The 18,562-nt window shown below is 33.7% G+C and overlaps 2 protein-coding genes and 1 long non-coding RNA gene across 3 annotated transcripts; all 3 read right to left on the bottom strand.

The window, feature by feature from the left end:
* Nucleotides 1-6,222: 6,222 nt before the first annotated feature.
* LOC130732299 (early nodulin-like protein 18) lies at nucleotides 6,223-7,390 on the bottom strand. The gene is made up of 2 exons (XM_057584377.1): nucleotides 7,137-7,390; nucleotides 6,223-6,887 (listed from the first exon to the last, which is right to left on the bottom strand). Exons 1-2 carry the CDS (start codon nucleotides 7,321-7,323, stop codon nucleotides 6,454-6,456), a joined length of 621 nt encoding a protein of 206 aa, XP_057440360.1. The 5' UTR covers nucleotides 7,324-7,390; the 3' UTR covers nucleotides 6,223-6,453.
* Nucleotides 7,391-8,807: 1,417 nt separating this feature from the next.
* Nucleotides 8,808-12,362, bottom strand: LOC130732298 (probable phosphopantothenoylcysteine decarboxylase). The gene is made up of 3 exons (XM_057584376.1): nucleotides 12,176-12,362; nucleotides 10,526-10,940; nucleotides 8,808-9,725 (listed from the first exon to the last, which is right to left on the bottom strand). Exons 2-3 carry the CDS (start codon nucleotides 10,874-10,876, stop codon nucleotides 9,432-9,434), a joined length of 645 nt encoding a protein of 214 aa, XP_057440359.1. The 5' UTR covers nucleotides 10,877-10,940; nucleotides 12,176-12,362; the 3' UTR covers nucleotides 8,808-9,431.
* Nucleotides 12,363-15,264: 2,902 nt separating this feature from the next.
* Nucleotides 15,265-18,223, bottom strand: LOC130728167 (uncharacterized). The gene is made up of 4 exons (XR_009015590.1): nucleotides 17,143-18,223; nucleotides 16,437-16,507; nucleotides 16,130-16,343; nucleotides 15,265-15,817 (listed from the first exon to the last, which is right to left on the bottom strand). It is a non-coding gene; the product is annotated as an uncharacterized LOC130728167 (long non-coding RNA).
* Between the last annotated feature and the right edge of the window lie 339 nt (nucleotides 18,224-18,562).

Below are 18,562 nucleotides of genomic sequence, written 5' to 3'. Positions count from 1 at the left end.
GGAATTTAATATGGACCCTTTTTCACTTTTTATATTTGCAAGTTTCATTTTCTTGAATATCTTAATTAATTAATAAAACAGTGTCTTTTTATGTTTTAACAAGTTTTGTTTTGGACATATCTTTGAATAAAAGGAAAAAATAAGATTTGTTTTGGACATAATCCCGATCCGACCGAAAGATAAATAAGTTATTAATTGAGCTCATAAATTTATACTTAAATCTATCTATCTATCTATCTATCTATCTACTATATAAAAGGAGAGTTTTTGCAACTTTGAGGGTAAGATAGTAATTCAATAAATCAATGCACATGAGTGAATATTTTTTCATGGGCATATATGTAAATTTGTGAATAATTAATTATAAAATCAATCTTGACCGTTGATTGCTTCTAATCCTAACCGTGCATCATTTTCTTACAAAACCCTTTGAGAAACCTTTAAACATTCTTGGTTGTTTTCTTTATTGCTTTTGTAACTCTTGAATGTGGTGACAAAAATAGCAAGAGTCTCTTTCTTTTTCTCCCATATATGAAACACATTTTCATTCCACTTTCATATTCCTTTCATCTTTCCCATCTTGATCTCCAGAACCTCTATTTCTATGGAAGAAATCCCTCTCATTTGAATTCTCCAAAAGCATCATCCCCTACATAAGAAGATCTTCTGCCAGGTTAGAAAATTTTCTACTTCATCTCTTCTTTTTTATCAGTCACTTCTTCTTCTTCATCAGTTTTCATTCTTTAGGCATTGATGTTCTTCTCCATCATCATCGTCCATCCGGTAAGAGTTTTCTATGGATTAATAAAATTACTATTATATTTTCTTAATTTCTATTATGTTTTCTTCTTTATCATTTCTCTTATTGTGTTTCATTTTTTTTCATGCACAATTTTATGATGTTATTCCCATTTCTTTGACAGTTCAATCTTTAGTTAATGTAAGTTTCTTGCTTTTCTTTTCATTTTCATTATCAACTAAATCAACTAACTGATTTTCTTTTCTTCTAATCTAAAACAATGAAGTCTTTGTTCTTATTTTACATTTAATTGATTTCATTTCAATTTTTTCTTCTTTTAGGTTTTACTGCTATTGTTACCGTTCTTCCAATATACTATCTTGAAAATATGTAAGTTTCTTGCATCTTTTGTACTTTTTAATTGTTTGATTGTCAACTTGGTCTACTGAATGAGAGTCATCTTTATTTTATTTCACTTTATACAGTATTGTCATCTTCATCGTCCTTCTTCTCTTTGAATACATTAGGTTTAATTTATTTTGTCATTTTTAGGTGTCACTTACACTACAAATGCACTAATTTTACATTATTTTTTCAATTTTTGGTTTTGGTCTGCCTTCTTATTTCTTTTATCTATCAACTCTATTGGTTTTTTTTTTTTTATAAATATCAACTATATTGGTTGAGTGTACTTCATTGTTTTTGTTCATTTCCCTATTGAAATGAAATCCTTAATTTTTTGACTGAAATTGAAGGACCAATGACATTCAAGTTAAATTATTTGAATCTTAATTTTTTATGTTATAACTCAACCATAATATAAGTATATTAAATGTTATTTAAATACTAACTTTCGGTTTCAAGTTCAATTCATTTCTTCGTCTTTATAGTTTTAACCGCTTGAGAGTAGGAATTCTATGAGACACATATTATTAGTTTATATTTGTTGAAACATTAATCAACTAATAATTAATATTAATAATAAACCTCAAAAGTTAAAGGTCATTCAATAAATAAAAACACTCATATACTCCTTCCTCTTGAACTTCCTTCATCAATGTCATTCTATGGACTTCTACTATTACCTTCACAATTATTTTAAGTAAATTTATTATTGTTTATGAGTTATGAAATTTAAAAAGACAAATTTAATATTAAATAAAAATATACATAATTATAAAAATAAATATCCCAAACATATGATAGAAAAAGAAAAAAAAAACATTCCTATCCATTTCCCCTTGAACTTCCTCTATCAATGTTAGTCTATAACTTTCTACTATTAATCTCAATATTATTTTAAAAACATTTATTACTATTTAATTCATATTGGTTATGAAATTTCTTAAGACAAAATTAATATTAAATATGATATCACTAAAAAATATAGGGCATTCCATAAGATACATTTTATTAGTTTAGATTTGTTTAAGCTCTAATCAACTGATAATTAATAGTAATACTAAACTTTAAAAGTTAAAGGTCATTCAATAAAAAAAATTCTCATATCTCTTCCTCTTGAACTTCCTTCATCAATGTCATTCTATAGAGTTCTACTATTAACTTCAAAAATATTTTAAATAAATTTATTATTATTTATTTCTTATGAGTTATGAAATTCAAAAAGACAAACTTAATATTAAATAACATCTAACCAAAATAATACGATAACCCTTCTCTCTAAAAGTATATAAATAAGTGTCAATACTCATTCAACATGTGCTATTCACATAATCTTTGTTTATGTATTTGTTTTTGTTTTTTCAAAGGCTCAAGGTTCAAGCCCTTTTCTCAGGTACATATATTCAAGGGGTAACTATTGATGTACTAGCCTATAATGTTTATATGTGTTCTAACATGTTTTTTTTTTCATGATGATTTTCAACTTGATTTCATCATGTAAAATTGAAACACCTAACAAAATATTTTCTTTTTGATGGCCCAAACTTTGTGTGAGGTATCCGATATTTCAGAGTTTGTGTGCTCCATGTGTGGGAAATAAGAGATTTCAAAAAACCTCAAGTTGTTAATAGTATTAAGTTGCTCTTAATCCATGAACATGTATTCTGTTTTAATAGTTTTTCCCATTCTCATGGTACCTAATTCAAACTATTTATTTTTACCATACAAAACCAGGAATTTTTATAATTGGAAATTTTCATTTTGAAAATAAAACAGCACCCGAAGATCCATGAAACCTTTGGCCGGATTCAAATAGCACAGTTTAGTGACACATTGTGTGAAGGACAAATTTATATGATTCAGAATTTTATGGTTCAAACATCTGCTAAGAAATGTAGAGTCACAAAGTATAAATACAAGATTACTTTAATGGACATCTCTAAAGTTAAAGAGACTACAAGTGACACAATTTATGGAGCAAAATATGATAATTACCACTTCCTAAAATTCAGACAACCGCTAATGACTAATACTTTTTTTTAAAGTGAAAATGTATTGAAATAAAGATGAGGAGATATACATGATATTCACCCTCCTCAAAGGGGATCCAAAAAGCAAAACCAGCCAAAAATACCCTCTAGGATTCTGCAGACCTAACCAAAACCTAACCAAACAGTTAAAAAAATCTAGCAAAACAGGTTTTGCTAATGACTAATACTTGCTAGGTTACTTCTCATACAACAGCAATTGCATGCTCCACATTGTAGTTTATTATTAATCTTTATCTTTTCTTATGTTAGATGTTAATGGGCATTTGGTTGAAAAAAGGTGGATTAATAGAAAGTGAAAAGGATGGGAAGACAAATATGCATATAAATGTTGCGCTACACGATTCGGCGTGAGTCTTTTTCATACATTGATTGATTATATTAAATTTTTTAGACTCCCCTAAATCATTAGGTTTATTTTGTTAAAATAAGAATAAAAATTGCAGAGGCAATCAACTGGTGTGTACACTTTGAGGCTTATACGCATACCAGATGGTGGTGTACTTAAGCTAAGAAAATAACGAAGAAATTTTAGTTGTGATAGTTCATCCGTGTAAGACCAAAAACTTGCGATGTTGATGATGGAGTTCGAGGTTGGGTACACAGTTGAAAGGAACCATGTTTGGTGGAAGCATATTAGGAATTGAGCGTTAAGTAGCTTAAGTGTAAGTTCTGAAGACCTTGCAACTGAGATTAATTCAAGGTGCAATGATGAAAATACCAAGTGCACAAATTATTTTGGGATTTAGTCAGTCAAGGGCGCCAATTTGTTCTAGGTAAGTTCTTCTTTTCTATGTGAGATTCATATACATACTCCATAGTAAAGTTATTTGGATATCTAAGTAAAAACCTTTCCCTGCCTTAAAAAAACGCAAAACAAATCCGCCAGAACTCCAAGATGCATAAACTTCCAAGAACATCCACTAAACTCATCGGCTTCAGGCATGACAGCACCAATGTGAAGCAGATTCAACAATTTTTATATTTAAAATGAATTGTATTCTTTTAATTCATGATTCTTCTTTTAGTAAATCTATAAAAATAACTAAGAATATGAAAAAATACACATTATAAACAAAAATGAATATCTCCATGTATTTCACGGATCACAATACTAGGAATTGAATTAAAACTTCCCGAGTCAGAACCTATTTATATTTTCCATTTTTTAATGTTTTTGTGCTCAATAAACAATTACTCTATATGAAAACTACTGTTACCTCCACAGAGAAAAATGAAAATTACTTTCTTTTTGGGTAAGACGTCTTTCTTTGAAGGATTCGAGTCGAGAACATTCATATCATTATGAGTTTATCTCTCTTAGGGGAAGGTTACTTTCATTCTACATGAAACAAAAAATAAAAATCTATATGAAAATTATCTAAATTCACATCAAATTTGCCTAGCTTAAAACTCTTATATATTTTCATTTTTTCTCTCTTTTTTTACTCCCTTTTATTTCTTAGATTTCATTTTATATGTTTATTGATTAACATAAATAAGATAAAAACACATATAAATAAATATATATATATATATATATATAATAGTTTCTTTTCTGCAAGACAAAAACCAACACATTTATCATGAAAAAGTATTTACAAATTAATATGTTCTTACATCTAAAATTAAACTATATCCTTTATTAATCTGTAAATTATCTTTGGTCATTGTTAAAAGTACTACACACACTCTTATTAATACCAACCACCCTAATGTGTAACGGTAAAAAATGTAACACACTTTAAAGTGTGATACACATGGGGGAGGATAATGATAGGTGTGGGTGATATTAATATCATTGTCCATTATCTTTTAATACATATAACAATAATAACACATATTTTAAAATTTTACGCCATAAAAAAATGAATATCCCCCGTGCATCGCACAGGTAAAAAATACTAGTATTCTTTTAAAAGGAAAGATGAAGTTTCTTCTTAACAATCATAATGATGGACACGTGGTTTCTATTTTTATTTGAAGTTTTTTTTTTATCAAGCTACTCTCATAGCTATCAACATATGTTGGCTCAGTTGGCAATGGCGGATCATCGTTTCTCTGTTTTTCAGAAGATTGCGTGTTGATGTGATGGTTGTATTGGTGGACGATATGTAAATACTTTTATAAGTGATTTATGACCATGAAACCTTACCCTGACTCGTGGTGGTGATCAGAGCCAAACTCACTCAAACTTGTACTCGTCAAAGACACCATATGAGATTTGGACCAAGAGACGACCTAGTATGTCTTTTGTGAAGATTTGGAACTGTGAAGCGTCAAGTTTCTAATAAATTTGGACCTAAATCGAATAAATGTATTTTGTGAGATATTCAAAAATACTTAGGTTACTATTTCTACAATCCTATTCCTACCTGAAGGCATAGTGTTTGTCATAAAAATGAAGTCTATCTCCAAAAGAATCAATGGAAAGTATAATTTGAATAAGCTCAAGAACCACCAAGTGGCAACAAGCTGATAGGATACTAATTCCTATCAAGGAAGAACCCTAAGATCTAAATTAAGAAAAATTAAAAAGAAAGACCGATCAATTTTTTTGTTATCTCATTAATGAAAAATCAATACAAATTTATACTTAGAGTCATATTCTTAGTGGGCTTATATGTGGCATCATCACCAAAGACAAAATATTTTAAAACATGAAATCTAATAAAAGGCTTATACTAAGGAGTAAGGACTCGTTCTTGGAGTATATGAAGAGGAAGATAAGCCAAGTCTAGAGATTACTACATTGCTGCTAACTTCCAAACTTATAGAGATGAGTTGAGATCGGATCAGGTTATATGTTTTATTTAAATGGTGGCATGAGGGAAAGTTCAAAGCAAAACCATTTGTTGATTCTAACCGTTGATTAATTCTCTTTCACAACAGAAGCATGCAATGGTAATTCTAGAGCATTAGGCATATGGCTGAGTTATGTTCCCATCACCGTTCGTTTTAACCAATTATAACTATTTTCTATCAACTATATTCATATCTACTCAACTATATTCATATCTATTTAAGATAAAATTTAATAGTTGCGCATAATATTAATAAAACTAAATAAAGATATTTAAATAACATTATACAATATTTAATTGTCATCTTAAGTCTTAACTCTCTAATCTCTACTCTTTTGTGTCACAAACTCACAATCTTAAACAACAATCTTAAAAAGTAGAATGATTTTCTCCTCAAAGTAAAAGAAAATGACAAAGAAGATATCCGATGCTACGCACTTATAGTACGCTAACATGTTCCTCACCAAAACCTCAACAGCAACACCGCCGCAGCGAAGCCGTAAACCGCCACATCAGCGCGGCAAGCAGACGCCGCGCCGGTAGGTGACTGATCCACAGTTATCGGCGGAGATTGAGCGGTATCAGGACCCGGAGGCTCAGCGTACGGCGGAGGCGGCGGCTGGTTGAGGCTCGGCGGCAACCCGAGTCCCCGCTGGACTTTGATCTCGAATGCCATACCGCTTCGGCACTGGATACCATCGCCGGCGGCGTCGGAGAAGTAGTAGTTGGGTCCCACGATGGTCAACGGAACGCGAACAGTCAACGCCTCGCTAAAACTAGCGCCTCCGCCGCTGTATATGAAGGTGCCGTTGTCGGAATCGTCGGCGGTGCAGTTCCGGTAGACGGTCTCGTTGTATGTCTGAATCACCGTCTGGTTCGAGTTCGTGTTGAAAACTGAAAATTCAAATGCAATTAGATTGTTGTGTTTGGTTTCCGAGAAAGTTGAGGAAAATCTGGAAAGTTGCGTGCAATTTTGAGCTAATTTTTCACTTTTCTTCGAGTTTCTGATGTTTCAATTTCAATTTTCCCTCATTTTCTCGGAAGACAAACAGGGTAATTTGACTAATTTCAATGTAGCAAACGACGTCGTGTAAATGATATTAGAAGAGGGGGAAAAGGAAATGAAATAGTGATTGAGCTTACTGAGAAAATCGCCGAGGTTGAATGTTTGAGTTGAAGCCCAAGAAGAGTAGTTTGCGGAGGGCTTGCTGGTGGTCGTGTTGAAAAACCACCCGGCGGCGCCGCCCACGGTGTGGTTGTGGTACCCGGTTGTTGCGGCGGATGCGAGGAGGGCAAACACCGCGAGGAACGGCGTCACGGGTGCCGGCATTTGTGAGGAAATGTTGGGTGGATGCGATTGGACTTGAATGAATGTGAACTTAAGATGAGTTTTTGAAGAGTGGGAATTTTAATTATTGTTATATGCTTTTAATTTAATTTGATTAAATTAAATCACTAGATTAGATCATGGTAGATCATGATATTAAAATAAGTTTCTAATTTTTGAAGTAAGATTTATGCATCGAAAGAGACAGGTCACTAGTGTTTGAAATTCAAAGTTAGAAATTAGAATTTTTCTCTCTTGGTTTGGATTTTTTTTTTAAATATTCCCAATACAGATATGAGTAAAGACAGCTATGGCTTAGTTTCAAAAAAAGAAAAAGACAGCTATGGCCTATGAGTATTCCCTGAAAAAAAAAACAAAAGACAGCTATGAGTATATGGAACGTAAAAAAAATACTGTGTTATTACTTAGCACTTTTCTTTATTGGGAGAAAGTTTGGTTAACTTTCAAAGCGGGTTGAAAATGATATGTAAAAAAGCATCAAATTTGTCACATTAATAAAAGTTACATTCATATATTGTCTCAGTTGGTAAGGATGGATCATACTTCCTTTCAAAAGATTGTGTGTTTGATTCTTGCTGATGATGTTGTGTTAATATGTGATTTGTAAATATCTCTGTAAGTAACTAAAGGTCCCACAAGCATGTCCTAACTCGTTGTAGTGACTAGAGTCGAACCCGCGGTTTACGTAATGAAAAAAAGTTACTTTTACATTTTTTCTCAATATCAAAACAAATATGCTGATAGTAAGTAGCAAAACGTGGCAATACTCATTTTATCTACAACTACAACTAAGACCATGCTTGGAATTCATTCTAAACTTTGTTATGAGTGAAGACAGCTATGAGTATTATTATTATTATTACATTTTGCACTTTTCAAAGATTAGAGAATTTTCACATTAGAGAATGATTACCCGAAGTTTATACTTTATATGCATTTTAAGAGCCTAAGAAGAAAACACTAGACTGAACTTCATCCCTTTCTCAACTTCTATTATCTATATACAATTTCTCAATCATTAGTTTTTTATAACTCCTATTGGAAATCAAATCCAATATTTTCCTCTTGTTAAAAAAAAATCCAATTTCAGTTTTCAACACTATGGAGTAAACAGAGCTTTAATACTGGTTTTTAAAAGAAGATCAAATAGGTACTAGAGGATTTGTTTAATTTCCTGTATCCGCCTTCATGGGCCACTCTGAAGTAACTAGATTTTTACCCTGATTGTTAAGGATGTGCTGTAATGCAGTGCAACTGTTTAACTCAAGTTTGTATAGGGACAAACTATGAAAGTTCTAATTGGTAGAACTTTGCTTCTCTTAGTGCTTCAGCTTTTGTGAGGAAAGCTTATCCAAAGAATAATATAAACAAAAGTACAAAATAAAGAAATTACATATCTATGTCCAAAAGATCAATGATGTGTACGTTTGGAAATTCTCCTATTCTAAAGCCAAAATCAATTATGCAGAGAAGTTTGTGTGAGTAGTTTCTAAATTTCAGGGTTGATTCTTGGAGAAAAATAAGTTCATCCAAAACAAGCTATTTGTAACATGGTGTCATCCTGTATCCACTGCCATCATTACATTCACAAATTAACAACTAGCTTATTGTCTGATTGATCAGAATCATAGCATGTGATAAATGCAATGCAGTGGAACTGTTAAACTCAGTTTGCATTCCGCATTTAACATACTCATCTCACAAGATTAGTTAAAAAGATACCCCCAAAACCGGCTTCCGCTAAGTAATTCCTGACTCATATAACTGCAAAAATGGTATGTGTATTTTGAGGTCATTCTATCGACCTTGAAACAATCTTATGTATGATACTATTTCATACCTAATGATGTCGCCTGAACACATTTCAATGTGTGTGAGAGAGCTTAAGAGAATGCACATTGATCTACAACTACAACTAAGAGCATGTTTTGAAATCCTTCTTCAACTAAAGGCATAATCAATTTTGACTAGAAGCTTCTATAAGAGTTGACTTGGAGTAAAAAGAAGCTAATCCAAACATGCTATAACCAGGGGCACAAGGAACACTCTTAGAGGCCAAGGCATTTTCTTTCACATAATTGTCAACATTGCTAAACCATACCGGGTTTCTTTTTCAGAATCTGCCTCTCAAAGAAGAATCTCACAGTTGAGTAAATGGTGGTAGGATCAGCCATTGCACCAGTGTCATGATCCCCGGAAGCTGATCTCGTCGTAACCGGCGGGATGAGAGAAACGCCAAGCTCTTCAATGCACATGAAATGCTTCTCTGTGAAAGGGTTTCTCCACATGAACTTGTTCATGGATGGTGCAACAAACATTGGCTTGCTATAGTCCCATGCTCTAACAATGCATGTTAGTAGATTGTCACACAGCCCGCCTGCAATCTGCAACATCATGTATACTCCATAAGAAATAGAAGAAAATGACCATTCTCAACTGCTTATGTGCTTAAAATAGTAACCTGCACATAGCCCCTATTCAATGATCAAAATTTCAGTCCTCTGGAAGTACTGAACATTCAGTACACTCTTCGAAAAAAGCAGTATTAAGTGCATGTTTGGAAATACTTTTACAGTTGATTCTATATCCGGAATCAATTATACGGAGAAGCTTCTATGGGTAGCTTCTGGATTGCAGATTTGATTCTGAAGAAAAAAAAATGATCCAAACATGCTGTAAGAAGTAACAGTTTTTTCTATGAATAACTAACCATAGTTACCATACATGGTCATGTGTCATCATTTTTTAAATAAAAGAGTATGTGCTCCTCGAGGAGCGTAAATTTTCCCAATTCAAGTGTAAACATGAAAACTGAACATTACATATGATAGAATAGGAACATATGTAGCATGGTGGATTCATCCCTTTAACAATTCTTGCTTGAGCATAGCATAGGGCCAATAAGTATCACCAATCAAAATTTCAAAGATACATTTAAAAAACAATAGAAAGGAAATTAAACTTTTACTTGAGTTATTTTAAAATTATGTTCATTTTTTGATTGGTTGTATATTATTACTGTATTTAAGAAATAATAACTATGCTCCTGCAATACAAGAATTACTTTCACTTGAATTGTATAACATGCAAATCTTAGACAAGCCTAATGCCCAGTAACATTTTTATCATGGGGCAATGCAGAGAGAAAGAATCAAAATCTGTCAACTTTGATCACTTTGATTACCTTGGCAAGAGTATTTGCTGATAATGGAGCAATGACCATGATATCAGCCCATGTAGAAAGCTCAATGTGAAGCAAATTGTCCCCTATTTTGTTCCAACAAATCCATTCATGCTCATCACAAAATGCCACCACATTGTTTGGAATTGTGTTTTTATCAATGAAACGTGAAGCTGTAGTTGTGACAACTGCTCTTACTTCTGCCCAATCTGAAAAAGTGTGACAAAGAATTGGAAATTTTACAGCAGCAGTACTTCCACAAGCAGCTAGTAGAATCCGAGGCTTCCTCGTAACAGCAGCATCCACTGCCACTGACTTTCCTTCTGCACTTGAAGGACCAGAACTAGCCATCATCACCCAGGGATTTCAACAATGATCGTAGTCTTATCAATATCATATGCAGTTCAAGACCATGTGCCTGTACCATGCCCAGAATTTGTCAAAAATATGTAACAGTAACTCACATCTACCAAGCACAACGTATCTATATTCACATCAATGCAACATATCAGAAAACCAATCATCACATGTTCATATATACACACATGCACAGATCAAGAAAACATTAAGGCTATGTTTGGAGATCCATTAGAACACATACAAATAGACGTTAGCACGCACTTCATGATAAAAAGTGAACGTAATTCTTCTCAACTCAAAACAACATTTGGTACCGTAAATCAGGATCACAATCCCCAATGCACATTCACCCAACAGAATGCACTTGTTGGATTGAGAGAATGTGCTTTCACATTCACCCAATGGAAATCCAAACAGAGTTGGTGTGTCTTTCGATATCAATTGAGATGAAAGTCTATTCACTTTACACTCAACTCATATCCAAACACACACTAAATCATTGGTGGAGAGTTTTTAATCCCTGAGAAAGGCTTTAGATTTTAGACCATTGAGACAAAGGAAGCACGTTTACCAAACAAAAGAGAGCATTATACCTACATGAATCACGAATGAAAGAAGATTCATTCTTGCTACAGAATCATTATACCTCACAAATATGGATGAACATAAAGTGTTTGTCAGGAATCAAATGAATAGTGAGCTATTTCTTATGAAGTTCAGTTTTTATATCACCAGCATCAACAGAGTTACAATCTTTAGCACACAGGAGACAGGACTCAATAAGAAAAAAAAAAGTCTCAGATCAGAAGTTTCATGGTTTTTAGTACTGATCAAGAATCGCTCCCTCCTTCCCTCATTCAAAAATTTCAAAGAAAAGAAGAAAGAAAAAAAACACACAATCACTGAGAGAATTGTTTATGATAATAACAGTGACCATCAAGAGAATTGGTAGCTGAAGATAACAGAAATAACACAAATAACACTGTTGAATTGAGTGCAACAATACAAACCAATGCAAGTTTGGCTATACATTGAAATGAAATGGATTTTCCTCATGATCACAAGAAGGAAGAGCACTGAATCTTGAACCAAACAAATTTACTCTCTTATGCACCAGACCCATCATTGACAATCGCATAAAGATTGAAAAATCCCGTAAAAGAATCGATTTTTGAAGCTTAAACGTTAATGGGGTGCTCCAGAATTCATCAACCAATGAGATGCAAAAACAAATAAAAGAAAGAAAAATAAAAAAACAACAGAATGAAAATGAGAAAGCATTTTTTCCATCACCTTGTGGCATCTATCTCTCTGATGATTGATCAAACGTAACTCTGTCTATCTTGTTTGTGTTTCTTGCAGCACTCAGAATCAACAGAACAGAGACACGCCAAGGTGAAGAAGCTCTCAGTATTTTTGAATTTTCTCAGAAGAACCTACGAATCGCGGCTTTCAAATATGCGTTCTCGTGTTGTGGAAGGTTGGTTTGTCTTGGACCTTCAAGAAATCAACCCAAATTAAGCCCATAACCCAAGAGATCAAATTTGTTATTTTTTTTTTTTTTTGGAAAGTAGAGATCAAATATTTAAATTGTATAGAATATAATAAAATAATATAAATTATTATTAAATTGTATAGAATATAATAAAATATTTGACCAAAAATAAAATAATAATATATTTCTGCTACCTCCTACGCCCAATTATCAACTCAACCTCCTCTTTTTCCTTCGTTGTTGTGGCCAAGCTCATTGTCTTCACTTCCACTACTGTCGCTTTCATTTCATTTCTCAGTTTTTTTATACTTATTTTGGGTTGTAAAAAAGGCAACATTCTCTCTCTCTCTCTCTCTCTCTCTCTCTCTCTCTCTCTCTCTCTCTCTCTCTCTCTCTCTCTCTCTCTATCTCTCTCTCTCTCTCTCTCTCTCTCTCTATATATATATATATATATATATATATATATATATATATATCTCGATTCCCAACGATTTCGTTTTGACCTCACCATGGTGCCGATGAAGCCGCCCCATTGGCTTCGCAGATTGTTGCACAACTAACAGCCTAACAAGAGTCGATTAAGTTGTTTTATTTTGGAGCGCAGCATAAAAAGGAAAAAAATACAAGCTCATTTCCGCTCAAATTGTCAGTTGGTTCTTTGTTGAGTTTTGGTGGGTTAGGATTTTTACATCATGTACTATAGTTGGATCTATCAACTTGAGTGTCTATTTGAGTGTGCACGCTTGTGCGTTAGTTTATTGTCTTTGTGCATTACGGAATTGCCCTTTGGGACACTAGATCCACATCTTATAAGTGTCGTTGAGTAACCCTCTTGATAATAAAACACTAAAAACTAGTAAAAAACGTATATGAAAATGTACATGAAAAATAAATTGAGAAGGAAGGCCTAGCTCACGGTTTAGCTAAAAACTTCAGCCTAATAATCTTAGGTAAAATCAATTTTAGCCTATAAGCCATTGTTTTTGTTATAATTTTGAAGATCACATTACAAAAGCTAATAAGGCAAAGCAATTTTAAGCGACAAAGAAGAAATGAACAAAAAAATCGAAGTTGATAATTCAAAATCATATTCTGAAAGATTTCTGGGACACAAACAATGATTTTTTAAAATTTTGAGATAACAACCAACAGAGTCTGATTAATATTATCTAGGTTCATCTTGCCATATAAGTCATGTAAACAAAAACTCGCTACCTCAAGGAGTCAATTTCCTTTGTGTGGTAGATGTTTCTCCAATAATAGGTGAAATTTTCTTCACATTATGTGGATTTGTTACCTAAATAAGTGGGGTTTTTATTTCACTTTAGTGTGGTTTCTTCTCCATCGTTCCATGTCTTGGCCATCATTGGTGTCCATATCTCTGTCACGACACCACCTTCCAACCACCCTGTCTACTGTTGCTTCATCATTGTTCTGCCACCGCCTCATTGCCACTTTACCATTGTCGACTTCGTTGTGCCCTATCGCCCCACCTTACCATTATCGACTTCGTTGTGCCTATCGCCCCACCTGCTACCTCCTACGCCCAATTATCAACTCAACCTCCTCTTTTTCCTTCGTTGTTGTGGCCAAGCTCATTGTGTCCTCCATTGTGTTCACTTCCACTACTGTCGCTTTCATTTCCTTTCTCAGTTTTTTTATACTTATTTTGGGTTGTAAAAAAGGCAACATTCTCTCTCTCTCTCTCTCTCTCTCTCTCTCTCTCTCTCTCTCTCTCTCTCTCTCTCTCTCTCTCTCTAGATTCCCAACGATTTTGTTTTGACCTCACCATGGTGCCGGTGAAGCCACCCTATTGGCTTCGCAGATTGTTGCACAACTAACAGCCTAACAAGAGTCGATTAAGTTGTTTTATTTTGGAGCGCAGCATAAAAAGGAAAAAAATACAAGCTCATTTCCGCTCAAATTGTCAGTTGGTTCTTTGTTGAGTTTTGGTGGTTTAGGATTTTTACATCATGTACTATAGTTGGATCTATCAACTTGAGTGTCTATTTGAGTGTGCACGCTTGTGCGTTAGTTTATTATCTTTGTGCATTACGGAATTGCCCTTTGGGACCCTAGATCCACATCTTATAAGTGTCGTTGAGTAACCCTCTTGATAATAAAACACTAAAAACTAGTAAAAAAAGTATATGAAAATGTACATGAAAAATAAATTGAGAAGGAAGGCCTAGCTCACGGTTTAGCTAAAAACTTCAGCCTAATAATCTTAGGTAAAATCAATTTTAGCCTATAAGCCATTGTTTTTGTTATAATTTTGAAGATCACATTACAAAAGCTAATAAGGCAAAGCAATTTTAAGCGACGAAGAAGAAATGAACAAAAAAATCGAAGGAAATAACATGTAATGTAATGACTCTTTAGGCAACCCATATATGCAATCGAAAGAAATGAACAAACTTTCTCATGGGTCGTTTAGGCAACCCATATATGCAATCGTGTAGCAACTCTAAAAACTTAATAAAATTACAATCTTTAAAGGCCATTAAATAAATAATTATAAAATAAAATAATAAATTAAGACAGCAGTGAAGGAAATAACATGTAATGTAATGACTCTTTTTCTATTTAATGTCTTTCTTTATAAAAAATTATAATCTATAAAATCTGACAATAAAAAAATATAATTAAAAACAAACCCGTGCAACGCACGGGTTTAATTTCTAGTATATATAAGTAAAGCACACTTGAACCATTACATTAAATACATTAGTAAAGATTGCAAGTATTATAATGCATTAAGTAATAACAAATTATCTTTGTAATAAATATATTAACTAATAAGATTGAAAACTTAAGTAAAACAATTGTATTGTCAAAAACTATTCAACTTCCTACATTAAATATTCACAAAATACCTATATTAAATAATAATAGTGGAATTATATTTGAAAAGATATACACCTCTGTGATGAAATTTCAAGCACTACGAAAATCGATTGGAGAAGTACATGACATGGTGGCGAAATTCTGCATCACTAATCATCCAAAATAATACCAAAAACAGCACCCCTTTCTGATCGTGCTCTCATTGTGACGACAGATGGTAGGTACTTCCCCAATCTCCTTGAACAACCTAACCCTAATCCAGCTCTTTGTGACCTGACACGAAATTGACCTCACTTATGAAATGCTTAACATTGGCGAAAAATTTCAATCACGAAATCATGCATCAATCACAATCACTGGAATGAGTAATCAAAGAAACTGGCTTCTCCTTCGTCGAAATTGCAACAACTACGATTTTCATCAACTGCTCCCAAACATCAGAGAATATATAGTGAGAGAGCCTGCCAAATATGACGATCTCTGGCGAAATCAAACCGAAACCCACAGTCTTCACCTTCCACCAAACCTTCTCCAACGCAGACGGTGAGATCATCCGAAGTACGAAACTTGAAGAGGAAAACGATTGCAACACACTGTACTCCTTCAACACAAACATCATCGATTAGGCCATCGAAGGGGGAAAATGGAAAAAGTAACAGGCAATTAGGTCATGAAGGGGAAAAATGGGTCATCGAAGGGGGAAATGGGAACAGAAAACGTGGGAGCAACAGAAAAATAGTTAGGTACTACCGTACTAAACAGTTCTCAACTGTAGTTTTGTATCTTTAGATAGAAAATATTTCAAAAATATAAATAGTAGAACCAACTTAAATTTAGGATCAGTGGTTAGCATTCCTAAGGTAAAATTAACTAAAATAAAATCTTTAACATATATTTCCTACAACCTGTATATAGGAATTGTATGTCCAAGACTCCAAGTCAAAATCATGACTGAGTTACAATTTAAATCACCAATACCAAATAGCACCTGAATGAAAGTTGTTCTCAATTTTATGATTTTTTAAAAAATCAACACAATCATGATAATATCCTAATAGATGATATTACCACTAAGCAATGGCCTGCAAAGTCCATACCAAACCAACTTTAGGCAAGTACCTGCAATTAGGCACACTTTAGTAATGAGAAACTTCCGAGTAAATCAAAGACAATTACAAAGTTAAAGACTAAACACATCACTCTAGTAGCTACCTCTAGAGTTCTCCAAAACTGACTAAATACAAAGATTTCAGATGCCAAAGCAAACAACTCGAGACATGGACCTGCAATAAGTAAATACCACGACGGTTTCTTAGGAAGCTGCCAAATTCCAAAATCTTCTTACATTAGTTGAATCTTCACTCATGAGTGTTTTGTTATTTTTCATCACACTCCCATCCTCCTTCTTTTCAAGTCCAACTTGGCACAAGTACAACAACCAAGCTAGTAAGCTACTACTCTAGCCTCTGGGACCACAAGTCCAGAACCACTAAGTGTGAAACCTATAGGTGGGATGATACTGGCCTCTATTAATTTTCAACATGTATTTTATTTTCTGCTGGACATAGTGCTTTGAGGAAACATTTGTGTCATAGATAATCCTAAATTATGAGGTCATTGATGATTAGAGTCACCATGTGGATAAATTGTTAATTATCCTAATGATTTCTCCAGCATATACGATAAATGCTTGGGTCATAAGGTCTGCATGCATATCATCAATCATTATCATGGAAATGGATGCTGGTGATAATGAGTTCCTTACAAAGCACATCATTTATTTCCCTTTTCCCTAACCCAAATGCATGAGATGCAAGTGTCAGCTTTGAAAACTTTGCAAACGAAGATTCCAATTCCAAAAACATGATAAAAACCACAAGAATAAATAAATAAATAAACCTTGAAAAAATTAACGAACCTCAAGACCATTGAAGACGAAAGGCACATTCCATTTGGAAAGAGGAGTGGAACCAACAGAACTCCAAAAATAAAACATAGCATACCACCAGGATCTAATCTCTGGGTTCAAAGTGTCAAGTTAGGAGGATGATCAGGCCAACACCAATCATCAAAATCATTACCATGGGAATCTTTAACATAATGCATTTTAACCATGCACTTCAATTCTCATTTGCATGAGTTTGGTGTGAATTTGTCGCAGTAAAATCCATAGTGTTAATCTGTGAGGATTTAAGAAACTATGAAATAAATGCCTCTCAATTGTATACTAATATCAGGATTAAGATTTCTTAAATGAGTATTTCAGGTTCTGATTCTAGGAAGAGTTAAGTGGGGATAATAATTCCTAAAGAAGAAACACTTTGTGAGTTAAGTTTGAATCTTGGATCTACTTAACATGAGACTAAAATATGTTTCTAACGTATAAAATATAAATTGTCTCCAACTATATTATGTTCCAAAGAAGCCTCAGAAACATGGAAGATGGGTTCACATATTAAATAAGTGTGAAAAGAGGAAAAATAACTTGTTCAGTGAATAGTGACACCAGTTTGGTTGTGTGTAATTTGAACTGCAATTTCAACTTTGTCCACAATCTGGCCTCCTTTTCCACCTTCTCTTGATTTGAAAAACTAATTTCCAGGTCCTAGTCTTTCAGTATCCATAGATTTTTCTAGAAGAGGCATGACTTCAAGTTGCTCATGTTCTTTGCTAGTTTGCTAATTTAGGGGCCCAGGCTTCACTTAGAAGATTTCTGCAGCAAGCGACAAAGATACATTGATAACAATGAATAAGTGAGATGCTAAATCATTGGGGAAAAAATCAGCAGTGACTAACTAACTGCAAGAAAAATCAACAGCAGTGACTAACTTTCTGTGAGTATTTTGAGCAAAGCTAAGTAGGCTTTAGTTTCAAAGAATAATTTCTCTCTTAGTAAGGTGAAAAGAAAACACAAATGGAAAGAAAGAAATGACATGATACCTACAATATCAGAAAAAAGCTCTCACAAGATTGCCAAAACTTTTTTTTACCAAAGATTACAAGATCCCCGCCCTGCAAAGTTTTGGGTCTTCCTTCCCTCTTGACTGTTCTACACCTCGTACCTCCTTGTTGTAGGTTGGCCATGCCTCCAAGAGAATGGCGACGACCATCATCAACACTTCTCGGTTGCCCCCATGCAAAACTAGACACGCGACCTCCACGCAATATGAACCCATCATGCCGAACCTCAACGACGTGCAACCACACCTCATGCTCCAACTCAGATTTAGGTTGAGGGATGGCGACAACGCACTCGCTCAGGTTATGATCTAGCATCCCACAACAGAAGCAAAACTTATAAAGTTTCTCATATTTGAAAGTTACTTGAAAAGATGAAA

Source organism: Lotus japonicus, chromosome 1, assembly GCF_012489685.1.
Source record: "Lotus japonicus ecotype B-129 chromosome 1, LjGifu_v1.2".
NCBI classification, from domain to species: domain Eukaryota; kingdom Viridiplantae; phylum Streptophyta; class Magnoliopsida; order Fabales; family Fabaceae; genus Lotus; species Lotus japonicus.
This window is presented reverse-complemented; position numbering and strand designations above follow the sequence as displayed.

Bases quoted from the DNA above. Each gene is read 5' to 3' on its own strand.
- LOC130732298 (XM_057584376.1), bottom strand. From the start codon at position 10,876: ATGATGGCTAGTTCTGGTCCTTCAAGTGCAGAAGGAAAGTCAGTGGCA. The intron at 9,726-10,525 runs GTAATCAAAGTG...ATGATGTTGCAG, and splicing joins CAGCAAATACTCTTGCCAAG to ATTGCAGGCGGGCTGTGTGA.
- LOC130732299 (XM_057584377.1), bottom strand. From the start codon at position 7,323: ATGCCGGCACCCGTGACGCCGTTCCTCGCGGTGTTTGCCCTCCTCGCA. The intron at 6,888-7,136 runs GTAAGCTCAATC...TTGAATTTTCAG, and splicing joins CAACCTCGGCGATTTTCTCA to TTTTCAACACGAACTCGAAC.